Source organism: Gossypium hirsutum, chromosome D13 (genome assembly GCF_007990345.1).
Source record: "Gossypium hirsutum isolate 1008001.06 chromosome D13, Gossypium_hirsutum_v2.1, whole genome shotgun sequence".
NCBI lineage: Eukaryota > Viridiplantae > Streptophyta > Magnoliopsida > Malvales > Malvaceae > Gossypium > Gossypium hirsutum.
The window spans coordinates 59978922-59993861 of NC_053449.1; the positions used below are offsets into that span (position 1 = coordinate 59978922).

Sequence of the window (14940 nt, forward strand, 5' to 3'; positions counted from 1 at the left end):
GATGTTGTACAAATCCATCCCGCTCCACTTCAATTTAATTTTTGCTATTTATTTTTAATATTTCCAATCTTTTTAAATTATAGTAAAGATTCAAAGATAATTCTTTAAAAGAATTTGAATATAAAATATATGAATTTTTTTCTATAATAGGTTACTATTCTACCCTTCTAATAGGTTATATATAAGAATAAAATGATAATTTCATTTAGTGTAGTGAGGTGGGACAAAATGAAATAGGACAAATAATTATGGTTTCATATCTAATATCAAAAAATGAAAATCCACAACACCTTGCTCCCCATTCATTTTCGAGAAAAAATATCTTAATTCGAAATCTATTAGATGGTTTAAGTTTTGTGGCATATACATTTTAACCAAATTATTAATGGAAATCCAACCGATTGCTTAAATCTGAACCATACCCTGAACTTGAAATCAGGCCGGATTCCCTGCTCCACAAACCAAAGAATCCAGAACCTTCTTCAATTCGGTGTGCAAGTGGTGCTTTGTGGTCTAGACCTTAAAGTTTGCTGCTTTACTACTACCTATTTATTTCAAGTAAAGATGGTGGTTATGTATTTTTATAGATATGTGCAACTAGGCTTAAACAGCTTATGCCAGCTGCTACCTTCAAAAGGAGAACCTCCCAACTACTCCCTCCAATGCAATCTTAATTATGGGTTTATTTGTCTTTGCACATAATTTGACTGCAAAAAGAAAAATGGAAGGCAAAGGATAAGACTGAATATCCATAAAAATTTTCACAAGGAAATGTAGATTCCACAAACAACTTTATATCACACATACATGTATTACCAGTTGGTAATCGTAATAAACCAAACAAAAACCCTGTTTGATTGGCTTTGAATTGGACTAGATTTCATTTAATGAAAGAATTCATGGCGATTTCAAAACCTTTCAACTACTTACCACCGGTCCAAGTTGGTGTAAGCATTAACTGTATCCACCCACCACCTTACATCCCACATTAATGCATCTCTCTCTCTCTCTATATATATGTATGTATGGTGGTGGCTCTTCACCGTTACACCAGGTCTTTTAGTATGGCTAGAAATGAGCAAGATCTGTTGTCAACTGAGATTGTCAACCGTGGGATCGAATCATCGGGACCGAATGCCGGTTCGTTAACGTTCTCGGTTCGGGTTCGAAGACGACTACCTGATTTTCTTCAGTCAGTTAACTTGAAGTATGTGAAGTTAGGGTACCATTATTTGATCAACCATGGTATATATTTGGCTACCATACCTGTTTTGGTACTTGTTTTTAGTGCCGAAGTGGGTAGTCTTAGTAGGGAAGAGCTTTGGAAAAAGCTTTGGGAAGATGCTCGTTATGATCTCGCCACCGTGCTGTCTTTTTTCGCTGTTTTTGTGTTCACCGTTTCCGTTTACTTCATGTCACGCCCTCGTTCCATTTATCTAATTGATTTCGCTTGTTATCGTCCTCACGATGACTTAAAGGTGAAAAATAATGAACATATGTTCATGCATGCATCTCGTCAACTATATTTCTCTTTTTGGCCTTAATTTTTTTTTCCATTTTTAGGTGACGAAAGATCAGTTCATTGAGCTTGCAAGAGCATCAGGCAAGTTCGATGAAGCGAGTCTTGAATTCCAGAAAAAGATACTGAAATCTTCAGGGATTGGGGACGAAACATACGTTCCGAAGGTGATTATGTCTAAAGAAAACTGTGCCACCATGAAAGAAGGCCGTCTCGAGGCGTCGACTGTGATGTTTGGTGCCTTGGATGAGCTCTTTGAGAAAACCAGGATCCGACCCAAGGATGTTGGGGTCCTCGTTGTGAACTGTAGCATATTTAACCCGACTCCGTCCCTCTCGGCGATGATCATCAATCATTATAAGATGCGGGGTAATATTTTGAGCTACAACCTCGGCGGGATGGGGTGCAGTGCGGGGATTATTGCGGTGGATTTAGCTCGAGATATGTTGCAAGCTAACCCGAATAACTATGCGGTGGTGGTGAGCACTGAGATGGTGGGTTATAATTGGTACCCTGGACGGGACAGGTCCATGCTTGTCCCGAATTGTTTTTTCAGGATGGGATGCTCCGCTGTGCTTTTGTCTAACCGCCGTCGTGACTACCGCCGTGCTAAGTATCGGCTTGAACACCTTGTACGGACGCATAAAGGTGCCGATGACCGGAGTTTCAGGTTTGTTTCCCTGTTTACCTGTTCATGCGGGATTAATTACAGCTAACTTTACAATATATATAACTTGGTAGATGGTTAAATAAATGCAAAACAAGATATAAATTTTTGTAATAAATATAAATTTAAATTAATTTAAGCAAAATTATAATATAATAAAATACATTAATAACTACATAGATGAGTTCCTTGAATATTTGTGAAATTCATACTTATATACTAATTTTATTAAAAAAATTTAATTTTTCTAGTATATATTATAATATAATAAATATTTTTTTATTAAAAATAGTATTTATTTTTGGGTAAACTTGTGGATCAGGTCAATCTACCAGGAAGAAGATGAACAAGGTTTCAAAGGTCTTAAAGTCAGCAAAGACCTAATGGAAATCGGCGGCGACGCCCTCAAAACCAACATCACAACATTGGGTCCGCTCGTCCTCCCATTCTCCGAACAACTCTTCTTCTTCGCCACCCTAATTTGGCGCCATTTCTTTGGCGGCGATAAATCCAAAACCTCCCTATCACCGTCGTCGAAGCCATACATCCCCGACTACAAGCTCGCCTTCGAACACTTCTGCGTCCACGCCGCAAGCAAGACGGTGCTAGACGAGCTGCAAAAGAACTTGGAACTCAGCGAAAACAACATGGAAGCATCGAGGATGACCTTACACCGGTTCGGCAACACATCGAGCAGCAGCATATGGTACGAATTGGCTTATTTGGAAGCTAAAGAAAGGGTTAAAAGAGGGGATAGGATCTGGCAAATAGCATTCGGTTCTGGGTTTAAATGCAACAGTGTGGTTTGGCGATCCATGCGTCGTGTGAGGAAGCCTTCAAGGGATAACCCATGGGTTGATTGCATTGATAGATACCCTGTGAGAGCTTAAATTTACTTCAATGGCCGCTGGTTGATAATAATTATGATCTTTTTGTGTTTACATTTTCAGAAGAAAAGGGGGGTGGGGGGGGGAAGAATGATTGGAAAATTGGCATATGTTTGTTTCATGGTTTCTGGAAAACTTTCCTCGATGAATTAATTGTATGAAAAAAGTGTTGAAATTATGTAGTCTAATGTTTTTATATTTTAAAAGAAAGAAATGAAGAAAACATTGTATTGTAATTTTTTTTTATTAAATTTGTTCCCATTTAAAAATTAGTAAACCAAAATTTTCAAAATTGATTTCCCTGTGGATCCAATCCAATTAGTTTTTAATCTATTTATATTGAATTTTTATCTAATCGATTCAAAAATATTTTCTGATCCGATATTTCGATTGATTCTTAATTTGATCAGTTAGTTTGTTCATGTTTAAATAATTTTGTAAAAAATTATTTATTTAGTAGTCATATAATTTAAAAAAATATAATTAAAAAATTATCAGTATTAATAATTAGACCTAAATTACTGGAAACACAAATATAAGGATTGAATTCTTAATTATCGAAAAGTGTAGAGACTAAATGCACAGTTTAACCTTAATTTAATTGTATGAGGCAATGGGCCTTGAAGGTAAAAAATTGGGCTCAATGTAGGTCGGATTAATGGGTACTTATAAACATTTTTGGTAAAACATCTCTATAGCCCCTCTAAATTTTGATATTGAACAAATTGATTTTATTAAAAGAAATTAAAGTAATTTAGTCCCTTTCAATTGATTTTATTTATTTTTTGTTGGGATAATAAGACTTCATGGTTAGATAACTCTAGTTCTAATTCTAAAAAGTTCAATAAATTTACCCTCAACATTTACATATTCTATTAATTTGGTTCCGATTTTAGATTTGTTATATATCAAATTTATTATTATTTTTAAGAATGAAAATATTTGTTGAGAAGGACTTTTCTGAAAAAAAATTAGAAAATTCTTGAAATTTTATCCCATGAAATTCCAACTGAATGATGAAACCAATAATAGTCTCAAAGCATAATCTCATGAATACTCAATGAATACTAGAAAAAACAACATAAAATGAAGCAATGTCAATACTCAAATCCCTTTTAAACCACTGCTTACAATTCACACCATTGTTTTTTTCATACCAAAGCCTCGATCCTCGGCTCAAACGACAACGCAGACATGAACTCCAATGATTCACCGTTCACCGAGCATTCAGGCAATTCCACCCATCGGTTCGTCACGAAATCGTACAGAACATAGCTGCAAAGCTCAGCAGAGCTTAAGCAGATAAAGACCTGATCACCAGCACCAACACAGTTTATGTCCAACTTCTTGTCGTAAAACTCGTGTGACATTGCTGGCGGCATCGCTGCAATCTGATTCCATGTCTTCGTTTTTGGATCATATCGCCATACCCTAAGGCTAGCACTTTCAAAGAATTCGGATAACACTACGACCAACATCTCTCCTTTACACTCCACCACGTCGATGGAGTACTCGGAGAAGACCGGCAACAGTCTTGGGTATTCGGAGAAACACTTTCGGGTAAGATTGCAAGCGATTACTCTGCCTGAGGAGGTGAGGAAATAAACAATCTCTTCACCATCTTTAAGTGTAAACACTGATGAATATTGCTTGGAAGGGCTTCTTTGCATGTTGGTTACCACTACGTTTCCGGCTGTACTAAGGAAGTAAACGGCATCCTCGTCGTTGTCGTTGGATTTGGTACAATCATCGGCATTTCTCCTCAACATAATCTCTTCTTCCCAGCAATCGGTAATCGAGTTATAAACTTTAAACGAAAGTTTTGGAAAATCACCAGAGACCAACACTAGCTTGTATGAACCATGGTAGTTGGAATATGCATTCATTGCAATAGCAAGAAGGGACTGACCCGGATCCACGGGAGGCAGTTCGCGACAAGATCCAGTCACGGGATTGCATACGATGTAACCGCCAGATATGTTTCTAAAACAAACGAGGCCACCGGACGCTGCAACCGGGATGGAGTCGCGGTTATGATCACGCAATAGTAGAGACGGATGGTTGAGTCTTTTCCAACTACTCTTGGCGGAATCAAAGACAATCGATCGATTAAGATCGGCGTCCACCATGTAAAACCATGGATCCCTTGAAGGAATCCTTGAGCAAGCAAGCTTGAAACTTTGAGAATCCGCCATTGATTTCCATCTCTTGCACACTGAACCTAGGCGAAACAACGTTGAAGTTGGCAGCCATGAAAGTACCCTTTCTAAAAGGTCTTCATTAAGCTCATCCAAGGACCCTTCTTCAACCAACTTTCTCTTCTTTGAAATGCAGCCATTACCAATCTCCATTATTTCAGAAAATTAACTGCAATCAGCAATAGATTACCAAATTTTACCATTAAACAAAGGAAGCAAAAGCAAAAAAAGAAAAGTTTCCCAAATCTATCACCATTTTAGAGAATAAATGTAACAAGGCAAATGAGGGCTTGAATATCACATCATTTAATTATGAAGATTAGGCAAAATTTGACAACCTAACTAACACGTTAGCCATTAAAGGTCCACACACATGATAGAAAGCACTAAGAGACTCTACTTTTTTTCCTATTTTCTCATATTAAAACCGAAAATTTAGTTTCTATCAAAAAGGTACTGTAATGAAGAGCTGAAAATAGTGCTAACATTAAAGAAGTGATAACAACAACACCATACCACTTGGGTAAGAACAAAAAAAGACCATAAAAAAGCCATTGTTTCAAAGCTCCACTTGATTTTCACTTCTAAATTATTGAAAAAAAGTTTGGGTATCCATCAATTGAAGTGGGAAAACTCAAAAAACTTAAAAAAAAAAGGATTTTTTTCTTTAAATTGTAACAAAAGATAAAACATAACCCATTAAAGAAATAAGGTTGGAATGAGAGGAGAAGTACCTGAGATGAGAGTGTAAGAGCGATTGCAAGTGGGTGGAAGGAGAGCATTAAGTGAAACTTGGTGCGACTTTTGTGGGTTTTAAAGAGTTGAAACAGGCCCTAAAGCAAAGCCTAAAAAAGAGAAAGCAACAGTAAAGATAAACAAAGTAAAAGGGGGTTATTTTTAGAGGGAGGGGAGGAAACTTCCTTTGAGGGGGTGGTTGTTGCTCTTTTTGTAAGCGTTGACACACTATAAGACAAGGAGCGAGCATAACGAAGCAAAGCAAAGATTTTTTTTATATTTTTAACCAAAGAAACAGAAGTGAAAGTGAAGCCTCACTCACCTCACACACCTACATACACACGGGTAAAGAGATAAAGAGAGAGACAGCAAATGAAACAAAAAAAAATTCTAGGTTAAATTATCTTGCTTAAGTCCTTATACTTTAATTTGATTGTTTTTAGTTCTTATATTTTTAAAATTTTAAATTCTAGTCCTAATTAACTAAAATTGATGGAATTGAGAAGTATAAACTAAATCTACAACTTTATACACATGACCACAATTGCAGATTTTAATCAAAGCGGATTTAACCTCTAACATTTGGGTCAAAACTCAAATTCTAAAGTTCAAAAAAGTATGGGACTAAAACTGACCAATTCTAAAAGAACAAAAACTGAATTTATAATTTATACATAATACAAGGACTAATAGCAAATTTTAACCAAAAATCTAGTAGAAGTTGACTCTTGGAACTGGACAGTGCATTAGATTCTGGGTTAGGACCAATCAACCTATGAACTTGAAAAGAAAAAAAAAAGCAGGAGGATTTGGATTGAGCTGTTTTCTTTGCACTTTAAGCATAAAAGAAAGAGAAAACACACGTAGGTTTAGGGTTGAGTAAAAGAGAAGGAAGGAGAGAAAATATTGGGGTTTGGGCATTTCCATGTCAAAGCCTGACTCAAGAGCCTCTCTCGGCTGCATTGCTGACCTTTGTAAAGCAAAAGCATAGAAAGAAAGATACTTTGGTGTAGCGTTTTGCTTTCTTTTATTTTTCGCCTTCCTCGTTGAGGAATCTCTTTTGGTTCTTTCTTTTCTTTTCTTTTCTTTTCTTTTCTTTTCTTTTCATTAAAAGTCAAAATGTTCCCCCAGAAACAAGAATCCATTCACATATCCATGAAACCCTACTGATAATAATGAAATCAACCATTAAGCTAAAAACTATCAAACAATCACCGGTGAGGGATTGAAGTACTAGATATTATGTTTGGATTCAAGGATGTGCGCGTAGTGTAAAAATAACGATCATGATAAAATTAAATACGATAAAATAGTATAAATTTATGTTTTAATTATGAGTGTATTAGAAGAATTGATTAATTTTTTATTAATTATTTGAATGTGGTTATTGGAACTGTAACTAAAAAGAAAAAAAAAGGAAAGAAGAAAAGCCGTTAATTACGTTTGTTTCCTTTGTTTAGGCATTGTGTTTTTCAAAGAGACACGGATTTCGATGCTTATATGTTACATGGTCGGGTCAGCCTGCTTTCTTCTATTTAGCCCATTTTCCTGGCCCTCTCCATCTTATCGTATCATATACGAAAAAAAATTTGAAATTTAATTTTTATATTAAAAAAAAGTTAAAAATACGAATTGAGTCTTAGTTCGATTGGTATGAGCATTATTGTCAATATAGGAACACGTGAATTCAAGTGCATTAAAATACATTACCCTCCTATTTATGGGTTGAGAAAGAGTTATGGGTAGTTTTAGATATTGTTTAAACAAAACACACAGATATAATCAAAACCTATAATTAGATTGTTAAAAATTAATTTTTTTATTTAAAAATCTGAATTCAATCATTAATATTTTTAGTATTTTTTAGAAAATATTTATCAACTTAATATATTAATTAGGTTACCCTTATATGACCTAATATATAATTGACAAAAAATAAAACATGTTGAAGTTGGTAAATTCTTATGGAAATTACCAACGATGATGATAATTGTATTAAGATTTTAAAATTTAAAGTTTATAATACTTGAATTTTATAATTTTTAAAATATAGAGATTAAATCTTAAGTTTTATAGAAGTATAAGGACTAACAACATATTTTAACCCATATATATATATATAAATTTTATGTTGCCAGTAAGGTGTTTGTACTACAGGCAAAGTTTAAGGCTAAGGACTTAAATCCTAAATTATTTTGATTTAATACTATTTATTCTCATATGTTTTGCTTTTAATTGTATCTATACTGGTAAAGCTCAAAGAAAAATGTTAGTAATGTTTTTTTGTTTTTTTTTTTTACAATATTAAGGATAGGAGATAAGGATAATATGGTTTAAACCCATGTTAAACGGGTGCCTGACACAAAAATTAATCACTCTTTTATTCAAGTCAAAACAAATGTTAATAATGTTTTAATATAATTTGTCAATAATTGCGTTTATTATATATGTAATGTTTTGAAAGGAAATGCTATATTAATCGCACAAAATAACTAAATTCATTTGTAAAAAAGGATTCCATGATCGATGTGAATGGGTCATGTTGGGTTGGGTTCAGGCCAGACCCAACTAAACTTTTAGACTTATTTGTTAGGCCTGAATTTAGTTCATTCAATAAAATAAGAGTTATGCAATATTTAAACAATAACAATAAAATAATAACAATATAATAGTGAAATGGTAACAAAATAATGACAAAACAACAAGGAAATATAATAAAAAGGAGCAAGAAAACAACAAATTTTTTTTTGTTTTGTTTTGTAAATTCGCATTGGGCTGAGCTCAAGCTAAAAAAATCTTATCCAAGGCCTGACCTGTTTTTTAAATAGGCCTTATTTTTCGTCCAATTTCATTCTTCGAACCTATATTTTTACTCAAACTCTCTTACTTTTAAGCAGGCCGATGGGCCATGAACAGGTATAAACTTAACCCAAAACTTATAGTCTTTTGCGGGCCTGAGTCCAATAAAATAACAGTTGAAGGTTGAAACAGGGAAAGGAATAATTGAACAGAAAGGTATCCATGATGATTTCTACCTGAAACCAATACCAAAGCAACAAATATTAAACCAGTTGTTAAACAAAGGCTGAATCGGAACAAAATTTAAAAGGATAAGAAAAAGACCTTTTTTCATTATCAAACCAGACAATGATGGTTAGTCCTCGTTGGAAAGTTTTTACAAACATTCCTTCCATGTTGGTTTTCGACATTTGTCTCAAAATATTACACACACGTAATGGTTCTTCCAACATCTTCACACTCTATACCTTTCGTGATTTGCATTTCCTCTTTATATATTATTTAAATTGATGATTCAAACTTGGGTTTTTGCATTTGGAATCCAGTTCTTTCCCCTTTTCTTATCCCTCTCGTAAAAGCACATTTTTCCTCAACCCTTTATATATATGTATGTGGCTTTAAACTTCAAAACCAGACATCCAAGAACAACTAACTTTTTTCTATTTTCAGACAGTGATTGTTCTCTAAAAGAAATGGGTAGATTTCGTTTGTTTTGGTTATTGTTTGTTTGGGTGTTGGGAATTGAGAGGGGTGTATCTGGTTTGGCCTGCAACTGGGGGTTGCAGTCGACTCATCCATTGCCGCCTAACATAATGGTGAAGCTACTTAAGGACAATGGATTCGATAAAGTGAAGCTGTTTGAAGCTGATCCAGGTGCACTTAAGGCACTTGGGAAATCGGGAATTCAGGTTATGGTGGGGATACCGAATGATATGTTGGCGTCGCTTGCTGGAAGTGCTGGAAATGCTGAAGCTTGGGTTCAACAAAATGTTTCTAATTATATTTCCAAATATGGAACTGATATAAGGTGAAAACCTCTCTTCTTCCCTATGTTTATTTTTTGGGTTAATTTCGTTATATGTTCTTGAAATATAGGTTAAATTTTAAAATATTTTGATTGAATCTTCAAATTAAAGTGTTTTCTATTAGGTCCTTCCATCGGTTTAGAACTTTTGCCTTTAAGCTGACATTTTAATAAAAAAAAAAATTTGATTGGAATGATATTTTAGTTCAAGGATTCAATTAAAACCTTTTAAAATTTAAGATCAATTTAGAATTTCTTTTATAATTTATGGATGTTTGGTGGAATTAAAAAAATTCTAAGAATTCGACACCCAATAGTTACATTTATAGACCAAATATGCCGAAATGACCCAACAGATAAATTTTAATTATAAAAATATATAAATATCAGTCACTTTATTTTAAAAATATATAAAAATTTGATGTATTTATTTAAAAAAAATTAGGTAAACTATCAAAATAATCACTTTTATTTACCTCAGGTTACATTTTAGTCACTTATGTTTGAAATATTACATTTTAGTCACTTACATTAATGTGTTATAATATTTTAGTCACTTAGCCGTAATGGTGTAACGATGCTAACGTAACACGTTAAATCATCATTTCAAATAAAAATTTTAGGTTAAATTATATAATTAGTCCCCATATTTTTTCATTTTGAGCAGTTTAATTTTTTTCTTTCGTCTTTTTAACTTTTCTTTTTTTCTTTTTTTTCATTATCTTCTATTGCTTCCTCTGTTTTCCTCCCTTTCCCATCTCTCTTAATGTAATTTTTTTATATTTTTCATTTGTTAAAACTAAAGGGGAAAAAGAAAAATAAAATAAAGACATAAAAAGAAAAAAAAATTAAATTGTTCCAAAAAAGAAGTATAGGGTTTAACAAATGAAAAACATTGAAAAACTAAATTTAAAGAGACAGAGAAGGGAGGAAAACAAATATAAAAGAAAAAAAATTAAATTTGCTCAAAACGAAAAAATATAGATACCAATTACATAATTTAACTTAAAATTTTTGTTTGAAATGATGATTTAACATGCCACGTCAGCTTACTATTACACCGTTAATGACAATTAACGGTTTAGTGACTAAAATGTTACAACACGTTAACGTAAGTGACTAAAATGTAATCTGAGGCAAACAAAAGTAGCTATTTTGATAGTTTACCCAAATTATGTGTATTTGTTTTAGTTTAATTTAGAAGGTGAATTGAGAATGGGATTTGTGATTTTTCAGGTTTGTAGCCATTGGCAATGAACCTTTTCTTCATTCGTACAAAGATATGTTCACCCAAACAACATTACCAGCCCTTCAAAACATTCAAGCAGCTCTGGGCAAAGCTGGCCTAGGCAAGAAGGTGAAGACAACAGTACCGTTAAACGCGGATGTCTACCAGACCGACAGTGGCTTACCGTCCGGTGGTGATTTCCGACCCGATATCCGTGACCTAATGCTCAAGATCATCAAGTTCATTCAAGACAATGGTGGCATTCTCACCATTAACATCTACCCTTTTCTTAGTCTCCAAGCTGACCCCAATTTCCCTAAAGAATTTGCTTTCTTTAACAACAAGGCTAATCCCGTCGTCGATGGTCCCATTGTTTACACCAATGTTTATGATGCCAACTTCGATACCCTCATTTCGGCTCTCGAAAAGAATGGATTCGGACAAATGCCGGTTGTCATTGGCGAAGTAGGTTGGCCAACTGACTGTGACCCTAACGCGAACATAGACAACGCCCGCAGGTTCAACCAAGGCCTTCTCGACCGTATCATTCGAGGCCAAGGCACCCCAAAACGTCGTGCCCCACCTGACGTGTACATATTTTCTCTCATCGACGAAGACAACAAGAGTGTTGAGCCTGGGAACTTCGAGAGGCATTGGGGTATCTTCAATTACGATGGAAGTATCAAATATCCGTTGGATTTGGGAAAAGGCAAAGCACTCACCCAAGCCAAAGGCGTCAAGTACTTGGCCAGGCAATGGTGCGTGTTATCGCCTTCAGCGGGCGTTTCGGACCCCAACGCGTTGGCTCAAAGCATTAGCCAAGCTTGCCAGTACGCCGATTGCACAAGCATTGGCCCCGGATCCTCGTGTTCTAATCTAGACCCCCAACGCAACGCTTCATATGCGTTCAATATGTATTATCAAACCATGGATCAAAGGAAAGATGCATGTTCGTTTAATAACTTATCAACGGTTACAACCGTGGATCCATCTCAGCCACCTTGTCGTTTCGAGATCATGATCGACATCGGGAAACACGAACTCTCTGTGTCTAACAAAGTTCCAGCAGCCGGATTTGGAAGCCTGCTACTTGTATCTCTGATGCTGGTATTGGGTTTGGCTAATGGTGTCCACTGATTGGAGTCCATCCTTTGCCTTTGATGCAGAGTCAAGCAGGCAAATGATATGGTCAGTTTCATTTCTTTTGTTTGTTGATTTTAAAATTTTCCTAGGACTGCATCGATTATTTAATGTGACTCCTTTTTACATTGTAAAATAACCATTGATTCTATAAATTTATTGTTGAATTTTTAAATAGGCATGTGTGAAATTTTTTTAAGATTTTCATATGTTCAAAAAATTATAATAAATTATACTATCATCATCATGATTTTTGGAACTGGATTAATAGTCGAATCGTTCAAACTATCAATTTTCAATTAGATCGCTGGTCTAATTTTAATTAAATAAATTATTAAAAAAATCATAAAATTAAAGTTAAGTATAAAATTATAAAACTCAATTCAACTGAACCCTAAACTCAATTAGTTTTTTTTTTGTATCTCAATCCATCCAATTCAAATTGATTCACAGTCCAACTAGTTCAACTTTTTTTGTTCGGACTAGTATACTTAACATTTTACGATTCAACAGATCCAACCGGACGATTCAATCCGATTCCAACAACTATAATCCTCGTATCTATTTTGAAATATTCTAAATTTAAAAAAAAAATTAAAAATCCCAACAATTTGGCTTATCTGATCTACTTGGGTCTATAAAACAAAGAAAAAAAAATCCTCTTAGTTCAATGGCTTCCTCCAGTAAAGCAATATCCATCCTGTTCATCACCATCTTCTTCTCTTCAACCTTGGGTCTCAACATTTCTTCAACAAATTCTCTAAGCCCAAATCTCACTTCCATACAAAGCATCTGCCAATCCACTCCATACCCAGATTCTTGTTTCGATTCATTGAAGCTTTCCATTTCAATAAACATCAGTCCCGACATACTCACTTACCTACTCCAAACCCTCCACACTGCACTATCCGAAGCTACAAAGCTAACGAATCTCTTCTCCAATGGCGGAAACAGCAACGATATTGTTGAAAAACAAAGAGGGACACTGCAAGACTGCAAAGAGCTCCATGAAACCACACTATCTATATTGGAGAAAACAGTGTCAAGCATCAAAGATGGGGATTCAAAGAAGCTAGCCGATGCAAGAGTTTACCTTAGTGCAGCATTAACAAACAAGAACACATGTTTAGAAGGGTTGGATTCAGCTTTGGGTCCATTGAAGCCTGTTATGGTGAAATCATTGATTGGTACTTACAAGCACTTTAGTAACTCTCTTTCTATGCTTCCTAAGTTGGGAAAACGGCATCGGAATCGTCGGCTATCTTGTCGGGTTTTGCAAGGAGTTGACGACGAATACGATCCGAGGGAAGTGGTGACTGTTGCGGTCGATGGGACGGGGAATTTCAGCACCATTGGTGATGCTATAAGGTTTGCTCCGAATAAGAGTAAGGAAAGGGTGATGATCTATGTTAGGGAAGGGGTTTACGAAGAGAATGTGGTGATCCCCAGCTGTAAAACCAACATTGTTTTGATCGGAGATGGCAGTGAGGTCACTTTCATTACTGGGAACCGGAGTGTAGTTGATGGTTGGACCACCTTCAGATCTGCAACTCTTGGTAAATCCTCCATAACTCCTTGCTTTTCTTGCTTACGAATTTTTGTTTTAGTTGAATGCTTGAAACTATCAACTTTCAGTGACAAAACCACAGCTTGGCACGAACCGTGATACTAGACTTATCCATAGGTCACACATGTTCCATTAAATCTAAATCGTTGCTTTTGTAACTTTATGTTGCAGCGGTATCAGGGGAAGGATTTTTAGCTCGAGACATAACAATACAGAACAGGGCAGGGCCAGAGAAGCACCAAGCAGTTGCATTAAGAGTAAGTGCAGATTTAGCTGCATTCTACAGATGTACCATCAACGGCTACCAGGATACATTATATGTCCATTCTTTTCGACAATTTTACCGTGAATGCAACATATCCGGCACCATAGATTATATATTTGGGAACGCTGCTGCAGTGTTCCAGGCATGTAACATAATATCCAGGATGCCAATGCCGGGTCAGTTCACTGTCATTACAGCTCAATCTCGAGACACCTTGGATCAGTACACTGGAATTTCGATACAGAACTGTTCGATACTCGCCACGAATGAACTGTACCGAAACTCTAACAATGTTAAAAGCTACCTTGGGAGACCATGGCGGCTATATTCCACAGCAGTTTTTCTAAAATCCTACATTGATGACTTCATTGATCCTAATGGGTGGAGAAAATGGTCTAGTGATGAAGGCTTAGACACTCTTTATTACGGAGAATACAATAATTACGGACCAGGTTCAATCACGGATGACCGGGTTGCTTGGCCTGGGTACCATATAATGGATTATGAGAGCGCTTGTGATTTCGCTGTCTCGGAGTTTATCACCGGTGAAGCTTGGCTGGATTCTACTTGGTTTCCATATGATTATGGTATTTGAATTTTACCAGTTCACATTATTGTGATGAGTGATGAGAATCTAGCAGATAAGCCAATCAAAGAGTTTTTCACTTTTACAGGTCAGATCCACGTGGATATCGAGTCCTGTCTCTTGGTAGGTTCCAGTTTTCAAAGCATTAATTTGTACTTTAGAAGTGTAACAAGTGAAAAATGCCAAGCAGAATTTGTCCATGGCGAGTGGCGACTTGATTTAACTGCAAACACTGTACATTGTTCTGTGGCTTTAGCTTTGTCCGAACATATTACTACCCGTGAAAATGTTTGATAAAATACATCATGTGAGTCTTCAGCCTTGA

At 35.4% G+C, this 14940-nt stretch overlaps 4 protein-coding genes across 4 annotated transcripts; 3 read left to right on the top strand and 1 right to left on the bottom strand.

Annotated features, from left to right (window-relative positions):
• Window positions 1-1032: 1032 nt before the first annotated feature.
• Window positions 1033-3309, top strand: LOC121225180 (3-ketoacyl-CoA synthase 10). Its single transcript, XM_041109362.1, has 3 exons — window positions 1033-1478; window positions 1564-2189; window positions 2509-3309. The coding sequence occupies exons 1-3, from the start codon at window positions 1065-1067 to the stop codon at window positions 3074-3076; spliced, it is 1608 nt and encodes a 535-aa protein (XP_040965296.1). The 5' UTR covers window positions 1033-1064; the 3' UTR covers window positions 3077-3309.
• Window positions 3310-4102: 793 nt separating this feature from the next.
• LOC121225181 (F-box only protein 13) lies at window positions 4103-6844 on the bottom strand. The gene is made up of 2 exons (XM_041109363.1): window positions 6006-6844; window positions 4103-5440 (listed from the first exon to the last, which is right to left on the bottom strand). Exon 2 carries the CDS (start codon window positions 5422-5424, stop codon window positions 4225-4227), a length of 1200 nt encoding a protein of 399 aa, XP_040965297.1. The 5' UTR covers window positions 5425-5440; window positions 6006-6844; the 3' UTR covers window positions 4103-4224.
• Window positions 6845-9155: 2311 nt separating this feature from the next.
• Window positions 9156-12372, top strand: LOC107893383 (glucan endo-1,3-beta-glucosidase 5). The gene is made up of 2 exons (XM_016818357.2): window positions 9156-9832; window positions 11066-12372. Exons 1-2 carry the CDS (start codon window positions 9411-9413, stop codon window positions 12192-12194), a joined length of 1551 nt encoding a protein of 516 aa, XP_016673846.2. The 5' UTR covers window positions 9156-9410; the 3' UTR covers window positions 12195-12372.
• Window positions 12373-12867: 495 nt separating this feature from the next.
• LOC121225182 (probable pectinesterase/pectinesterase inhibitor 12) lies at window positions 12868-14815 on the top strand. Its single transcript, XM_041109365.1, has 2 exons — window positions 12868-13753; window positions 13936-14815. The coding sequence occupies exons 1-2, from the start codon at window positions 12868-12870 to the stop codon at window positions 14622-14624; spliced, it is 1575 nt and encodes a 524-aa protein (XP_040965299.1). The 3' UTR covers window positions 14625-14815.
• The last annotated feature ends 125 nt before the right edge of the window (window positions 14816-14940 follow it).

What these genes read in the sequence shown, in the direction of transcription:
- LOC121225180 (XM_041109362.1), top strand. Translation starts at nt 1,065, where the DNA reads ATGGCTAGAAATGAGCAAGATCTGTTGTCAACTGAGATTGTCAACCGT. An exon ending in GTCCTCACGATGACTTAAAG is followed by an intron (nt 1,479 to 1,563) that starts GTGAAAAATAAT and finishes TTCCATTTTTAG; the next exon opens with GTGACGAAAGATCAGTTCAT. An exon ending in GCCGATGACCGGAGTTTCAG is followed by an intron (nt 2,190 to 2,508) that starts GTTTGTTTCCCT and finishes CTTGTGGATCAG; the next exon opens with GTCAATCTACCAGGAAGAAG.
- LOC121225181 (XM_041109363.1), bottom strand. Translation starts at nt 5,424, where the DNA reads ATGGAGATTGGTAATGGCTGCATTTCAAAGAAGAGAAAGTTGGTTGAA.
- LOC107893383 (XM_016818357.2), top strand. Translation starts at nt 9,411, where the DNA reads ATGTATGTGGCTTTAAACTTCAAAACCAGACATCCAAGAACAACTAAC. An exon ending in AAATATGGAACTGATATAAG is followed by an intron (nt 9,833 to 11,065) that starts GTGAAAACCTCT and finishes GTGATTTTTCAG; the next exon opens with GTTTGTAGCCATTGGCAATG.
- LOC121225182 (XM_041109365.1), top strand. Translation starts at nt 12,868, where the DNA reads ATGGCTTCCTCCAGTAAAGCAATATCCATCCTGTTCATCACCATCTTC. An exon ending in CTTCAGATCTGCAACTCTTG is followed by an intron (nt 13,754 to 13,935) that starts GTAAATCCTCCA and finishes TTTATGTTGCAG; the next exon opens with CGGTATCAGGGGAAGGATTT.